A 15,727-nucleotide genomic window follows, 5' to 3' on the forward strand; every position below is an offset into this window, starting at 1 on the left:
GAGAAGAGGAATAGCTTATAAAAAGCTAGTGTCGGATCATGTGACCTGATTGTGTTCAACATCTACCTCTCAAACTGCCTCCTCTGAACTCAAATATTTTTTCATCAAGCTTCAATTGTTCAATTTTTTGATCAATTCTGTCTATCAACTTTAGTTTCCAGTTTGTATTAAACAAACCAATTCGTCATATTGCTAAGGTTACTTCTATGGAATCCTCAGAACTACAATCACCACAATGGCAATAATGACCATTGACATTTGATGAATAAGACAGAGAAGGAGCCTCAGTAGAACCAAGCCTCTCTGTCCTTTGACTTTTTGAACGAAAGAAATGGAGTTCATACTTCGATGTAATGCATTGAAATGTCGGAAAGAATTGAGCGATCATGCAGTAGTTACGACCTGCAGGTTCGTGTTTCTTCGAATTCCTGTTTCATGTTCGCTTTCATTTGACCTTTCCATTACTTATTTTCGATAGTCATGTCTTTTGTATTGAGTGTTCGAATCAGTCCCAGCTCTCTAATAACACACGAGATAATCGACGATCAACATGTCCTGCATGCGACATGCATCTGCCAAATCCTGACGATGTCGTTGTCGCGAATTTAAACCCGAGCGAGGACTACAAGACGAGTGTGTTGAGTGGGCTTACTCCGGGTGTCATAGTGGAGTGTGCAGGCCGAGCGTTGAGTTTCTGGGCATATCAAACAACCCAAGAGATGTTCGTGTAGGCATTCTGCCAACGAAAGCTTTACTGACTATCTTGAAGTGTTTACCAAGAATACCTGGCCAAAAGTTTGACAGACAAGTACTCAACATTGAATACCCAGATGGACAAAATTATACATGACGCAAACAGCGAAATATCTAGTCTTCGCAACAAAATTATTAGTAAGTCTATGTATGATACTCCGGATGGTTGAAAAAACGCTAATCAAGGTGTTCAGGTATGAGTACGGATCAGGATGCTTTGAGGCGAAAGAATGAAGAGCTCAACCACCATCTCAGAGAGAAGAATAAGAAGTTACTCCAAACGCAAGAACTTTACGATAAGATGAAGCGTAGAGGATTGCTGGATCAGGTTCAGACAGCTGCTTCGAACGCAGTTGATGACACCATAGAAGCGGCCGTAACTGGTAATCGCTTCGCTGACAATGCAGGCACCGATAACCACCGACCGCACCAACAACCATTTTACCCCAATCAACTGGCTGGTGGAACGCATCAAAGCGGCGGTTTTCACAATCCAAGCATGCCGCCGCCCCCTCTTCAAAGAAGAAGACACAGTAGCGGCTGGGATGCTATTGCCGGTCAAGGACTCGGCCAAGGATCTCAGCGACGTAAGAAAAAAATAATGTTCTAAGACTATAGTACAAATTGCTCACAAGATTAACAGTGAACCAAGTTCAAGCGACTCCTTCCTCCCATCGACAGCCTTTGACATCTGGCAATTTTCCTCCTGTCAGCATTGGCATGAACAATCTACAACATCATATGGCTGGAACACCTTTACCTTTATCTCAAGGACGAGTTACCGTTACTCCTCGTCGAACTCCACTTTCTAGTCTTAATGCCAATGTTGGACAAACTTCTGGCTTTGCGGGTTACGGCATGCGGGCCGGCCTAAAGGTCGGGAACCAGGGAGCATCTGTAGCATCTGAATGTTCTAGACCGATTGTTCGATCAGGTATAACCAAATTATCTATCTTGCTCTTCATATATCTGCTAAACTTCCCATAGTAGCGCAGAGACCTGGCTCTAACCTTGCCTTTAGTCGTGACTCAGGACTCGGCACGCCATCGATTTCTCGGGGTGAGAGTAACTACTACTGATGTGGTTGCCTGGTTTTGATATAAATATTTGGTATTCGAAGTAATTTTGAGCCACTAATCAGATCAGTCCCAAATGATGTTTGTACAACTGCGCTGTCAAATTTACATTTAGCTGGGAGGAAAATTCCATGACGTTATAAATTCAAAATCATGAGCCCCTTTTCTTTGCACCCGGTGTTACAACAATTGTTTTGCCCTTTGTCAAGATTTGAGTTGGCTTGTCTTTGTTTGATCTGCTCATTAAACCTTATTTTTCGGCAGTAAAAAGTATTGGTAAGCTATTTTCTCAAAACAGTGGTAGGACAGGCGAAATATTACATGATATAACATCTCGCCCCTCCCCAATGATTTCTTTCTAAATCATTCTACAGGGTCTATTGCAATCACAACTATACCAACGATCACAAAAAATCCATCAGTAGTAAGTAGCAACTTCAGTTCCCGGGCAATTTTGATCAACCTCTTCTTGAAAGAAAATCCGTGACAAGTTCCTCATTTACACATCAGGTAGGTCAGACTAACATCATGAACGCATCACCACATTTCCCAAGATCTATTAGTCGTCTGGAGGGATTACCAAGCCTTAGAATCGACACCTTAATGGCTCAAAATTCGTCGCAGGCTACCGGCAGCATGTCAGAACTCCCCCGTACTCCAATCGAAGTCGATTTTCGAGAAGTCAGAAATACATGGCTAAATCCAGAGAACCGGTTCCGGAACTCCCTCGTGTTTCAAAATTCTCCACATACAGGACGAATGGTTGTGATGAAGAGAAATATCATTCGAAGGATTCCCACTCCAATTAGAACTGCCTTAATGGCTCTTCGAGGAAAATCATCAACCAAGATCAGACATATAGTCTCTGAGCCTTTCAACATTTCGAAAATCGTCGACGGACAACCGCAGCCCATGTATCGGCATGAGTTTAATAGGTTTAATGAGATGACTCCCAGAGAGCCCTGGATTCCACTCAGCTCACACCCATTCCGCATCAGTGAGCTTGAGGCCGTGAATGAACGTTCCGCCATGATGTCTCCAATGCCTGGACCACGATCCAATTTATCTTTTCAGAAGAGCTCATCTCCAAGTCTCACTATCATGATTCCTGAATTGTCTGCCACCACTGTGGACTGCGAGACAGTTGACCCTTCCACGCAACCGCACTGTTCAGTCAGAAGAGCATCACCCACTTTAACAGAAGCTCGCGCTTGGAAAATTCATTCTGACAATGCACGCAAGGCTTGCACCAGGCTCGGTCAAGTGATAGAGCAAGTAGAAGTCAAGAATCGTAAACTTGAAGACGAGAATGAACAACTCGTAAGCAAGAATAGACAACTCGAAGGTAAAAATCGACAACTTGAGGAGGATTTTCAAGAGATGCGCATAGCCCGTGTGGCCCCAAGCCAGTATAAGGTCTTTGCAGATCACTTTAAGATGTTGTATGACAGAGAGTTGAAAAAGGTGAACTCGCTTGAGAAAGAACTCGAAACCGCACTTGCGGACGCAACTGAAAAGTCGGAGAAGGTGAAGAAGCTTCAGAAACAGGTCGACCTCGTATTAGAACTCGCAGATGCATCTGCAGCCTATGCTGAATCCTTGAAGCTCAGCAATCCGAAGCGATCCTCGACCCAAAAATCCACTGAATCTGCGGAAAGCTGGGGCCATTCGGACGAAGAAAAGTTTTTCTCGGTGAAACTACCCGCCCCATCTCGTCCACCATCTCCAACTGTGTCAATGATCCCTTCACTCAGCTCATCGACTTCCACATCTGAGTCTGAGTCTGATGATGACGACCGTAAATGTTGGATGACGGCGTCGCAGATTTTGGATGGTCCTGCATCGGATGATGAATCTGATCTTCGTCCCGTTGAACATACCGAAATCCCAACCATCCTCAATTCTCTAACCGATCTTCCCACACTTCCCAACTCCCAAAGTGAGGAAACACCCCCACTCATTCCTACAACTACCCTTTCTCCTCCCGCCTTTACCGCTGGCACAACTCCTCTCACTACTCTCAACCACGTCAGCGCCAATCACAAGATCACTTGTCGCGTTGGGCCTCCTCATCCAGCCGTCTTCCGCATCCCCATCTCTTCAACTCCAGACACACCAGCATTCACTGCAAGCGTTAGCTGGTGTCCGACTTTGGACATGTGGGAATGGTGCAGTGTGCCAGAAGTAAAGTTGATGGATCCTGTGGCCGAAGAAAAGAAGAAGAGATGCTCGGGGAGAGTTTTTCATGGCAGCGAGTTGATGAGCTTCAGACTTTCGGCTGGCAATTCCTCCGGAAATGCTTGAGGTAGGATGACGAAAGGATGAGGGAGGAGTTAAGAAGGTAGGAAAAAAGGTAACAAAACATGCTTTATGACTTTTCATGATTTATACGCTATGATTAACTTATGCTATCGATGAACAGACAAAGAATCCAACTTACTTTTTTAAACACAGATCCGCTAGTCGGATGTTAAAATTGAGATAGATCCACGGGTTGGATTATCATCATTGGGGAAAAAAAATTTCTTTATTGGAAAAAAAACTCATTATTGAAAAAACAAACCTATTTGTTGTAATACAAAACTTTTGAATTTAATTGGATAAATTTATTATCATTGATTGATTGATTAATTATAATGTTATGAGTGAAGAATAAGTGAGAAAAAATAAATACAATTTGATAAACTGGATGAAGTAGGTATATGAATTTAAAATGTACAATGAATAATTTTAAGACCTGATTAAGAAGGAGTATAAGTAGAGTAGATAGATACCTACTTAAATTCTAAGCGTAATAAACGGGTGCTGATGGTTCAAGATTTTAATTGTAAGATCTTAAGATTAAACAAGAATTACATAACATACCTTTATGTATCTACTTTATGATACAAAGGTTTCTACACTCCGTGAGATGACTGATAAACTATCTGGGTCTGATTTTCATTAGATTTTATCTGAGCCGGCGCGCTACTGTAGATGCAGTATCGAAGGAATATTAGAGGGGATCTAGTAAGATCTAGGAGATAACAATAGCATAGAGATGAATAGAATATCACAGTATCCATCCAGATCGATCATTCATATTATTTACATCACGCGAACCTCCTGGCTCTCGGGGGATTGTATTATTTTCTCTAATTACTCATTAAGTTATATACTGTTTAGTGATGTATCTATATAATGTATACTCGAGAATATCATACCGAAGATATCTCTCAAGACAGCTAAATTCTAATGCTGGCTGGTTGGCGCTCTTTTTCTATCAACGTCGATTTTAAGGCTGTGATTCAGTACGTGCAGGATTGCTTTGGGGAGGGAGAAGGAATGAGGTTTGGGGATAGGTGGTTTCATGGATGGATGGATGGATGGATGGATAGGTGAAAGGGAAAGATATTTGAAGATCTTTTTGGTGTTAGGTAGAGGGGAAGGTATCTATCTATTTATCTCTTTATTTATCTATCACCGATTTATTTATGTAGTAGTCTAAGATCCTTAGTCTGCGCCATCACGACCTCTGCTTTCCTTGACTTTCAGCAGGTTACCTAGTTGAATCCTCTTTGGTGTGGTAAATTTTTGAAGATTGATTGCAGATTCTCAAGGCTTCTTGGTGGAAAAAATGTGCAGCTACGCGAGATAAGGACAAAAAAGTCGGTTGGAATCAGAGGTGATACTTTGTTGTTTGTTTCCTTTTCGAAAAAGAGTGTTTCTGTTTCTTTAGATTCTTTGACTAGTTAGAAGTGATAAAGAAGGAGATGGGTAAAGAAATTACAATACCGGGGACTCAAGGCTGCGTGCCACTGATAGGCTTGTCTATGTGATAAAATATAAGTTACGAAGAGTTCATTGTTCCAAATTATACCGGGGATGGTCGGAGAGAAAGAATGTAAATGAAAGTGCGCGATCAAGCAGAGTGATGAATGGAAAGCACCTGTCTGGATTGTTATCTTGACAAAAAGACCTACACGCGATGCCAAGGAAATTAGGAACAATCTGTGTGGTTTGCCGTTTGCCTCCCTCCCAGATCTCGTTCTTGGCTTTTTCGGAGGTTCTCTAGATATCGCGATTGCATGCGGTGCTAGGCAATGTAAAGACGATTTACTTCCTTGTGCATTATCTTGTATGCCGAAAAGCTGCAAGCTGCATATTATCATGTGAATATTGCACTTTTCCTAGGTATTCACTGCAGGAAATATGTGGTGTATGTATGTACCCAATGCTCACGCCTTCAAAATGCACGCATCCGTATTCTGTTGCAGTGGGAGTTTGAGAAATCTTACGAGGAAATCTATCAAATGCAATCAGCCGTTAAAAACCCAAGTACTCCATGGGAAGAACACTCGAGCGGAAAGAGTTTGTAAGATCTCGGTCTACTCCGATGTAGCACAACAGACTATGAAGCCGAATTCTAAAATATCCCGGGTGTATGATGTCAGTGCCGAACACCATTATAGAATAGGTGCCAGCTTTTGCCGTGTAAGAACAAATCTCCCCCCATGGCAGACTACTTTTGAAGAATAGTTAAAAGAATTTAAACCCGATTGTGAGCTTATACAATCACAAAACAATAAGGTAAAATGTGATCCACGAGAGGATACCCACTGATTGGAAAAAAAAAAGGGAATATCAAATTTCTTGATGTCAATCAGTTGAGGGATCTAAATTTTTCCGGGCTCTTCTCCTTGTAAGGAAACTTACCTGGATGCCTTTTGAGCCTGCTTTTCCATGTGGTGGCAGTGTGCCTAGCCGTGTTACTGCATACATAACTGTCATTGCTTGGCATCAATTGCTTGGAACCAATTATTGGTGAACCGTACAGTAAAGAGTGGTTGGACAAACTGTACGAGGCTCAAGAACACTATGCTCCAAGCCCAGTATTAAAATATATTGCATAACTATGTGCATTCAGATATAGCCGAATGCCTCTGATAGTAGCATGTACTAGTTTAGTCATAACTGATAACTAGGTAAGGAATTCAAAATGATACTGTAGATCGAAGTGACGAACTGCATGATGCCGAATTTGACGACAAGAGGGAGTCGTTCAGTATGTGTACTTCTGCAATCACCCGTGAGATGATGCAGTAGATTTTGAATGAAAGTACAGTATATACTTTGTACTACCTAAGGAAAATCTTATACAAGATATAGGATGAACTTAATTGTAGACAGTACAATGATAAGATTAATTCCTGGTGTGAAAGATTTGAATGGAACAAGTCAAGGTCAATACAAAGAAAGTTGTTTTCTCCATTAGATATTACATAAGCAAAGCATTTATCATCTCTGACAAATCACCACCGGCGCTAAGAATCCCGTGTACCGATTTCCCCCAACGTCCCCCAAATATCTGAAACGTCCAAAATCAGAGACTCTGCATCGATTATATGAGGAAAAAGATATTAGTTGCCAAATTTGTTTATTTTCCGGAGAATGAGGGCTACTTTGTCCAACATCTTAAATTATGCTGCTATTTCACTGACAGTCTCATTAGGATCGAACGACATATCTTACTTCCAACTCATCGAGATCGTCCCATCGATTTCTATCTCATTTCCTATACTCTTGAAACTCTAAAAATATATGTTGACATTAGGAAAGATAGAGGGGAAGGCTTAATCTAAAGGCCACTTGTCAATTTGACATGGTGGCTATTTATGAGTACAGCAGGTCTGAAACGCACTACATCCATCATATATCTCCATTGCCTCTAAATAGACCTACATGGGGAACACCCGGGGATGTGGCATCAAAGCTGTGCAGCAAAGTTAGCCTCTCATAGTTTGGCATCATGACGATGCCAATTTTCGTTGCCCCTCGAATTGCTTCTTCGGGTGCAGAGTCGACTTCCCCTGAAAATCTTCAAGGAATCAAGACTTACATATGACCACTCCTCATGCTTCTAGCTAAATACCACTTCTATGAATGTCAACGATGCTTCTAAAAACGGTTCTACGACCCCTGCTGGAAGAGTCAAACGGATCGATCTTCCTACGGTCACTCTTATTTCTTGTTCCTGTAGTGTCTAGTTAACTAAGTTAATAGCCTCACATCTCTTCTTCAATTTTAGTGGAGCTATATGCACAAGGGCGCTTTTCCCTCATTTTTACACACAATTGAGGAATAAGATCCTTACATAGCCATGTTGTCGGGCCTTTCCCCCTGAATATTACATGCTAGATATACTAGTTGCCTCGAAATGATGCATTTGTTTTGTTTCTTTTCATAGGTCTTTGAAAAAATACCAGAAAATCGTGTATAAAGTTCCTACGCTTCCCTTTTTTCTCTTTTCTCTTCGCATTCGTACACAGTACGATCTGTGGTGACAATCCCTTGAGCCTCTATCTTCTAACTTCGATTGAAACTACCAATCGCCTGCTTCACATTCTCCCCGAGTTTGTGAAGAACTTTATCACCAACTGTCTCTCACCCATATATCTGTTCTTACATCATGTCACCTATATCATCTCATAGCCGTGCTAGGAAAGGATCTGCATCTAGGTATGTGGTGTCACAATGGCAGCATTATATGTCTATCTTGCTGACTTTTAGAAGCACTGACGGCAATTCCAGTCATCAATCTCACGGCCGTAACGCCAGCCGCACCCGAGCTCGAAGCTCTGTCGTAAGAAGAGAAGAACCTCGATATGCCTCAACAGAACTTGGCTCAAGCCCTCACCCACAATCCCCAGTCTCAGATCATCAGTCACAGGAAGAAGGATCTTTTGTGAGCAATAGAGCTAGCTTCGGTGGCTCCATTCATGATTCTAGCTTTACATCAGAAAATGAGTCGGATGAATTGGAGACTCAGAGCCACGAAAACTCTTCTCAATACTCCTATTCTCATTTGGGTTACTTCTCCCATGACTACATGATGATATCACACTACGACAGCCAGCTCGCCATCGAGGAAGACCCCAACGAAGAGTACTATTCCTATCAACCAGTTGCTCATAATGTAACCAGGGGATTAGCCACAGAGAATAGCGTACAAGCACCTAACATCGAATACCATTCAGCGCAAGCTTATTCTCCGGCTACAGAAATGTGGACTTTGCAGGAATCTCGAGATGAAAGGATACGTCTTGGCCTACCAGGGCGCCAACAAGCCCCTTCAGCCTTCTTTGAATGCGATCAGGAAAATGTGCTCGAGGCAGATAATCCCAATTAATTTTTGTGCCACTGATTGAGGTACCCTTTATATTAAGGCTTATGCCAAGCACGTCAGCTCCAAAATCTTTTCAAGCTTTTGAATGCCAGAGCCTAGATGAAGTTCACGTTACTTTCGACTGCTTTACTTGCAATTTTCAGTTTGACGATTTCATGAAATGTAACGTTGTCATTGCATTGTTGTTTCTTTCTTCTTCTTTGGTTTCGCTGTGCCAGAAAAGGCTGGGTTTGAACTCTCAATGGTGGTGACGCCCACATCATCTACGTATAGGGTTTTACGGCAGTGTGTCTCTGGTCAATTCGCAATTACACCATCCCCAGCTGATGAGGAGTTGAGTTTCTCTTCAATTCTTCACACATGCATCATTCTTGTACATATATTAGCTAATTTATTCCATTGCTATATTTCCCCATATCAGTAAATCAATAGCACTGAGTCTGATAACTATCCATAATTTTCACCACATTTGTACAACGTTTGTGTTTATTGCTTTTCGTTCTTTAGAGGAATTTTCTGATCAAATTTAATGTGGTTGTGCTGTTTGGTTGACCCCACCCCCACTATGAATCTCTCTCGCCGAGTACATTCGGCAAAGCCGAGGAAAATCATCCTCATAATCGTTTACCTTCCTATCATCGTTCATTCCACACTTGTCCTATTGGATTTCTTGGCTAAGTTGTCTAACAATCAGTCAGCACCCCAACCGTCACGGTTCATCTTCCACGATTCTCTATATTTATTGTAGGACAATATTCCTCACAAAATTGATGCAAAGTATGAGATCATGCATTCCCTACCAGATCGTCACATTGAATCACATCTTAATCTTCGATTTACCTCCCCCTTTCCACCAATGTGCCTCAAATGGCGCCCATGTTTCTTTTATTGTCGTCATTTTTGTCTCTATTTTTACCCTTCCTGGGTCTACTTTTACGAGCTCCGTCTCTCTATTTGCTGGATTTTTTGTGGCAGGTCGTATTTTTTCTAGAATACATTGTGGTGCTTTGTCTCACGCCTCCGGAATGCATCAGAAGTCTCCGGAGCTTCTGGTCATACTGGGGAAGGGGGGCCAGTTCTTCCATTGGATATTTTGTTAATTTTACATTCTGTTCCATCAAGTTAGAATGATAGAAATATAATCTGCTTTTATAATATCTCTACATTTTCAATATATAAGAAAAGAACAGCATAGCTGATTCTTGGTACAATTACTGACTGGAAGTCATGATATCATATTCTTCCTTGAGAGCTGTTTAGTATTAGTGGTGTGTAGTTGTAAATCCTCAAAAACCAAGCACCCTTAGCTTTCAAACTGAGAGCAGCTTTTTTCCCTTAAAAAATCATCGATGTATAGATGGACAATCTATACTTTACATTTACACAATATAAACTATCAAAACTTAAATGCTTCATATTTGATTGCAGAATAATATCCTAAGTGGGAAGCAACAAAGGCTCTGCTAGAAGAACTTTAATGTCAATCTTGAGTGGATAGTAAAACTTGAGGCTGAAGCGGCCACGGAGATGATGTATAGTTACTTCCCCAAATCCCTAAGCTGATTTGATAGTGTCATGTTGTACAAACGATGTAGTTTATGACACAGCCGCAAGGATTTATGGCGGGACACTTGCGTAAGAAACCGCTTGGTGAGGAATTATGTTGTGTATTTGGGGGTTCTTGTATTCGGATTCGATTAATATAGGATTTATATCTGCACTTTTAAACATCTTGACCTCTTTCAAGTATTTTTTATTTATTCTTGATATTTGCGGAATTTATTTAATCTATGAAGGAGATTTTGAATATATATCTTTTTTGTTGTTATTAATAAATAAGTAAGTATATTGTAATCCTAGAATAAGATTAAACTAGAAACTTAATATTTAATCCTAATTTAAAGTAAAGAGGTATCAGAGCATACATATATTATTGATTGTTAAGGCCTTGCTAATTAGTAGGTAAGTTAGTTTATTGTCGAGGGAGTGAAAGGGTGAGGGGGTGCACGATTATCTATCAGTGGGATGGGTGGAATAAGTTGAGTACGTTATGAAATCATATTTTAAGGTGATGATGAGCATAGAGTAGATAGAGTACATATACATAGGTAGACACATATGATAACTACATACCCAGAAAATCAAATACAAATACAAACAAAAGCAAGTAGAAAGCAACAACATGACAGCTCCATTTCCATTCATCCCCCACCCCACCCCGAACTCACAAACTCACTCCCCCTCCCCCTGCGGATTCCCCAGCCTCTTCAAAACCCTCTCCACCACATCCTGCGCCCCCCTAATCCCCCTCTTCCCAATATCATCCGGAATCAAATTATCCGCCAACAAACTCTTCGCCCGATCACTATTCAAAAAACTAACCAGCGTCTGCGTATTCTGCAACTGTTCAGTCCAAGCATTCTGGAACTCATCCGCAAGACGCGTCCCCGATTCCACAGCCGCCAACCGATCATTCTCAAGATCAACAAGTCGCTGCTTATATATATTTTCAAGAGCCTCGCGTCGCGCAGCGAATTGTTGGGTTTCTGTTGCGCGACGATGAGTGGAGGTTTGTTCGGCTGCGGCAAGGGTTTGAGCGTGGATTTCGAGTTCTTGTGCGCGGATGTCGAGTTCGGCTCGTTGCGTGGCGAAGTCGTTGAGGTCTTGTTCGAGGGTTTCGCGTCGCAGGTCGAGATCGATGGAGAGTTGATCGCGGATGGGACCTTCGGTGAAGGTTTTGAGTTTTTCTTTGATGCGGTAGACGTTACCGCGTTGGGTTTTTACTTCGTTGAGGAGGAAGGCGCGTTCGGTGTTTGAGATTTCGGCGGCTTCGCGGAGAGAACTGTTGTCTCTGCGGAGTTGGCGGAGTTCTTCCAGATCATCCCGCGTTTGCTTTTCCCAGACGGAAACGCGTTCGGGCCAGATGGGTTTTACGACGGAGACGACGGTGGGGTTGCGTTCCATTTCTCGGGTTACTTTTACGCCGGGATGTTCGGCGTGGGCGGGGATTACGAAGATGGTTTTGAGACTGTCGTTGCGGAGACGATAGTAGCGGGTTACGACGTCGATGGCTGTGATGCCGCGTGAATATTCTTTTCCGCCTTTCGTTTCCCAGAGACGTTCACCTTCGATACCGAGACGGAGATGATTTGCGCGAATTTGTTCATCCACGCGTTCTTTTTTCTCGAATTCATCGTTCAGGAATTGCCAGATGTCGTCTCCGGCATTGACGAGAACGAATCGATCTTGAGGATAGACGAGCTCGCGTCCACTGCGGCCATCTGGACCCACACGGGAGAGAGCTTGATGTGGAACAACGGCTTCTCCTTTCATTACATCCATCGCGTTTGCGTGAAGACGTTCAAGATTGTGGAGACGCGCGACCAGTCGTTGGATGTAGAGGATCATTTGACCTAGGAGAGTAGTTTCTGCTAGAGGTCGATCTTCATCACCAGTTTCATGAGGAAGTACACCTAGAAGACCTCCTTTGGCACTATATTCATGATCAATCAGTTCGAGGACTTCATTTGCATGCTTAAGAAGTGCTTCGTGAGTAGCATATGGAAGAGATGGACCATCGAGAGGTGCGGGATCCACTGGATGTAAGGGACAGATATCAATATCGACGTAATGATCTGGTTGTCCTGGATTTACCATGGTTCCAGGTTCGACATATTGAGGCTCTAGCGTATTGAGGAGAGTGGGGAGCGGAAGATTGTGATGAACTGTATTGTTATCATATACATTATTAAGATCGTTGAGGAAGTCGAAAGTTTCATTCTCGTTAAAACTAGGAGCTCTAGGACCAATTTCTGTAAAGGCATTTAGATTCGTGTTATCGACAACTCCTGCTCGAGTTGAGAGGGTAATTTGTTTGAGAAGAATGACCAATGCTTGAGCATGTTGTTTCAATTCCAATACTGTAGGTGAATGACCTTTGGTAGACAAATAATTGCAGTTTACATGTTTGAGAAGTGGAATGAGGTCCGGTTGACTGAGAGTGAAGATGGAACGATATGCTTCTGAGAATTTGGTGCGTGGTACTGCTCCACGAGCTAAACCACTTGTTCCTTTAGGCGCAGGTCCTATAGTTGGAGGATCGGTACCATTTGCAGGAGCATTTCCACCAGTTCGTCGTTGCATAGCTGCAGAGCCTGCAGAAGCTGCTGGTACATCTCTCATTATTACACTCGTCATGATTTTTCGTGTTGGTCGTATCCTGTGTTTGGTGGCCTTGGGGGTCGTTTATCATAGACTTATTAGTCTCTAATTGTAGCTTGAGCATTACCATAGCAGATGAAAAACTGCGAAATAGAAAATATTAGAGTGGAAGAAAAACTTAAGAGACGGCAGTGACGCTTTAGGAAATTTGGATACCGCATATTGTGAAGCTTGAATTGAGACAATGAAATGTAAGGAATGCATTTCATTCAATACTAGAAGCATAGAAGTATTTCTTTGATAAAATGAACAATGGATGATTTGCTTTCAATTTTCCAAAGTCTTTCGTCTAGAGTATTGAGTCGAGAATCAGAATTTCCTTATAGTGAAAATTGCAATTGGAGGTAGGACTTGGTAAATGTGAAGCCATGTATCTCGATGCCTGACTTTGAAGCAGTAGAAGATTGTTCATTAAGAGAATATTGGTTTGCACTTGCAAATCTTGTAGTTTTCCCAAACATATTTCTCCTCCTTATCTTATCAAAAGGATCTGATGAAGAGGTACAACATGCTTAGCATGGTGATAGCCGAGGAGATGCTCTGTAAGAGCTTATGTATGACAGGTGTAACGATAGCTCACTTGAGCAATTTCATTTCTGTTTCTACTTCAAAACATCAATCATGGACGGGAAAATCCCACGTTAAAAAATGCACGCAGTACAGTGTATTAGATGAGCTTCGCCGGTAATTATTTTGATTTCAGCGGGGTAAACTAATAATGCAAAGGAAAACATGAATCAGCTGGCAGGTGATGAGAACCATGTCAAGCTGTGGAGTTCTGCAGGTGTAATTTGTGTTATGTAGAAGCTAAGAGCAAAGAGGGACGAATTCCGTTGATTGGGGCTGAATGAGATAACGAAATGATCGAGATCATGTAAGAAAGCTGTGGACAGTACCGAAACATAGGTAAGTACCGGCGGCTAAACAGCTGAGATTTTAAGGGACCTTAGCAATGCGTCTTCGAAGCTTTTCAGGGATGTATAGATCAAGCAATTAATTGAGGGTCCACTGGTGATCCAATTCATTTTAATCGGAGCAAAAGTTTTCTGTACAGAGTAGTTTTTCGACTAATGAGTTGTTAGTGACTTTAGATTGTATTGACATGTAGCATTGCACTACCGCATTTAAAACCCGAGTAGGTAAAGTAGGTACCGATTAGCACCTGATTAACCCATTTGACAGTTGGATGGATCGAGTTGCACAAAGTCATATCCGAGAATTGCTGGAGTACAAGATAACAACGTTAAACTTACTTCAATGTGTATAGCTTGAGACTGTTTCGAAGGGGAGTAAGTATCAATTGAGCGAACTTACATCAGTGCTGTATTGCAAGAGCTAAGATAGATACTTATCGACATATCGACATTCATCCTCTCTAAACTACCTAGTTTGTAGAGCACAATGCCAAAAAAGCTAAAGCATCAATATCAATAGATCGTCGACGTGCTTGTACAACTAGACACGTTGTCCTGCCCACGATTTATTAGTTATCTATCGCCCAAAGCCATCAAAAGTGGTTGGAGAAATATGCAAAGATATCCCGAAGAAGCAATCATCTCATTCAGCTATACAGGGATATTTGCTCATGTATCCAATGTCCACTAAGCACCCTTGATCATCTCAATTCTTCGGTTATCTCATCAAATCCATGTACATTTTGAAATTACATTTGTGTTTTAAGCCGTTTTTTATTTATTTTTTTCTCTTTTTAAAAATCCCATCTTTTGATTCGATGGTGTTATTGAGGGATGAAGAGTGAAGTGAGTGAGGGGTCAAGAGAAGATGTGAGAGAGATATGGGTTCAGCTGTGATGAAAAGTCGAATAGATTTTCATCCCATCTCTACGTAGACGCGGAGACAGGGTATTGAATGAGTTTGAAAATGATCTAGATCAGTTTCAAAACATTTTGGGATGGTTAATGTAAGGCTTGTTATATCCACATGGTTCATTGTACAGCAAGCAAGCAGATACTACTGCACCTATGGACTACGTACACTAGGGGATAGGGAAGGATCGAGGTACCGCAGTACCACCTCTGTGCAATCGTACCTAGCTACTGTTGGGGTTTGATAGGCTTTCTCATGTCTGGTTTTCTTTGTTTCTAAATATTGATACTATCCTGTCAAAGATCCCGAATGACAATTAGATACACTCTACCTCCCTATTACCTACCTACTCTTTCATGCTTCACTACTATTCTGTACGCGTACTTGAGCATCTTCACGATTCTTGGCTTCTAAGGTAGAATCAAGATTCCCTCCTATCCTATCTTGATTTTTGACACGGATCAATCCGAATTTATTCAATTCACATTTTTTACATTCTTGTTCTTGTATTCTCATCATTTCATCATTGAGAGTGAATTGAGAGAGAGTAATCGAAAGGAAGAATAACAGCCACTGAATTTATTTTCATGCAACGAAGCGCAACATATCGTCATATCGAAGATCCTTACCTCTCGATTATCATTTTTCGCCTACGTTGACATTTCATCCTATTGATCGCCAACCT

The 15,727-nt window shown here is 41.8% G+C and overlaps 7 protein-coding genes across 7 annotated transcripts; 4 read left to right on the forward strand and 3 right to left on the reverse strand.

Annotated features, from left to right (window-relative positions):
* Positions 1 to 566: 566 nt before the first annotated feature.
* SS1G_08411 (hypothetical protein) lies at positions 567 to 1,832 on the forward strand (the record flags this gene model as incomplete). Its single annotated transcript, XM_001590621.1, has 5 exons — positions 567 to 727; positions 770 to 891; positions 948 to 1,340; positions 1,397 to 1,687; positions 1,741 to 1,832. The coding sequence occupies 5 exons, from the start codon at positions 567 to 569 to the stop codon at positions 1,830 to 1,832; spliced, it is 1,059 nt and encodes a 352-aa protein (XP_001590671.1).
* Positions 1,833 to 2,432: 600 nt separating this feature from the next.
* SS1G_08412 (predicted protein) lies at positions 2,433 to 4,133 on the forward strand (the record flags this gene model as incomplete). Its single annotated transcript, XM_001590622.1, has 1 exon — positions 2,433 to 4,133. The coding sequence occupies one exon, from the start codon at positions 2,433 to 2,435 to the stop codon at positions 4,131 to 4,133; it is 1,701 nt and encodes a 566-aa protein (XP_001590672.1).
* A 1,771-nt stretch (positions 4,134 to 5,904) lies between these two features.
* On the reverse strand, positions 5,905 to 6,553 carry SS1G_08413 (predicted protein; the record flags this gene model as incomplete). The annotated part of the gene is made up of 3 exons (XM_001590623.1): positions 5,905 to 5,959; positions 6,040 to 6,114; positions 6,525 to 6,553. The coding sequence occupies 3 exons, from the start codon at positions 6,551 to 6,553 to the stop codon at positions 5,905 to 5,907; spliced, it is 159 nt and encodes a 52-aa protein (XP_001590673.1).
* Positions 6,554 to 7,441: 888 nt separating this feature from the next.
* Positions 7,442 to 7,970, reverse strand: SS1G_08414 (predicted protein; the record flags this gene model as incomplete). The annotated part of the gene is made up of 4 exons (XM_001590624.1): positions 7,442 to 7,477; positions 7,551 to 7,678; positions 7,741 to 7,835; positions 7,963 to 7,970. 4 exons carry the CDS (start codon positions 7,968 to 7,970, stop codon positions 7,442 to 7,444), a joined length of 267 nt encoding a protein of 88 aa, XP_001590674.1.
* A 307-nt stretch (positions 7,971 to 8,277) lies between these two features.
* On the forward strand, positions 8,278 to 8,997 carry SS1G_08415 (predicted protein; the record flags this gene model as incomplete). Its single annotated transcript, XM_001590625.1, has 2 exons — positions 8,278 to 8,327; positions 8,379 to 8,997. The coding sequence occupies 2 exons, from the start codon at positions 8,278 to 8,280 to the stop codon at positions 8,995 to 8,997; spliced, it is 669 nt and encodes a 222-aa protein (XP_001590675.1).
* Positions 8,998 to 10,908: 1,911 nt separating this feature from the next.
* SS1G_08416 (hypothetical protein) lies at positions 10,909 to 13,176 on the reverse strand (the record flags this gene model as incomplete). Its single annotated transcript, XM_001590626.1, has 2 exons — positions 10,909 to 10,945; positions 11,231 to 13,176. 2 exons carry the CDS (start codon positions 13,174 to 13,176, stop codon positions 10,909 to 10,911), a joined length of 1,983 nt encoding a protein of 660 aa, XP_001590676.1.
* Positions 13,177 to 13,593: 417 nt separating this feature from the next.
* On the forward strand, positions 13,594 to 14,820 carry SS1G_08417 (predicted protein; the record flags this gene model as incomplete). Its single annotated transcript, XM_001590627.1, has 5 exons — positions 13,594 to 13,659; positions 13,957 to 14,001; positions 14,307 to 14,350; positions 14,483 to 14,504; positions 14,650 to 14,820. The coding sequence occupies 5 exons, from the start codon at positions 13,594 to 13,596 to the stop codon at positions 14,818 to 14,820; spliced, it is 348 nt and encodes a 115-aa protein (XP_001590677.1).
* Positions 14,821 to 15,727: the final 907 nt, after the last annotated feature.

This window comes from Sclerotinia sclerotiorum, genomic scaffold (assembly GCF_000146945.2).
Source record: "Sclerotinia sclerotiorum 1980 UF-70 scaffold_11 genomic scaffold, whole genome shotgun sequence".
Taxonomy (NCBI): Eukaryota; Fungi; Ascomycota; class Leotiomycetes; order Helotiales; family Sclerotiniaceae; genus Sclerotinia; species Sclerotinia sclerotiorum.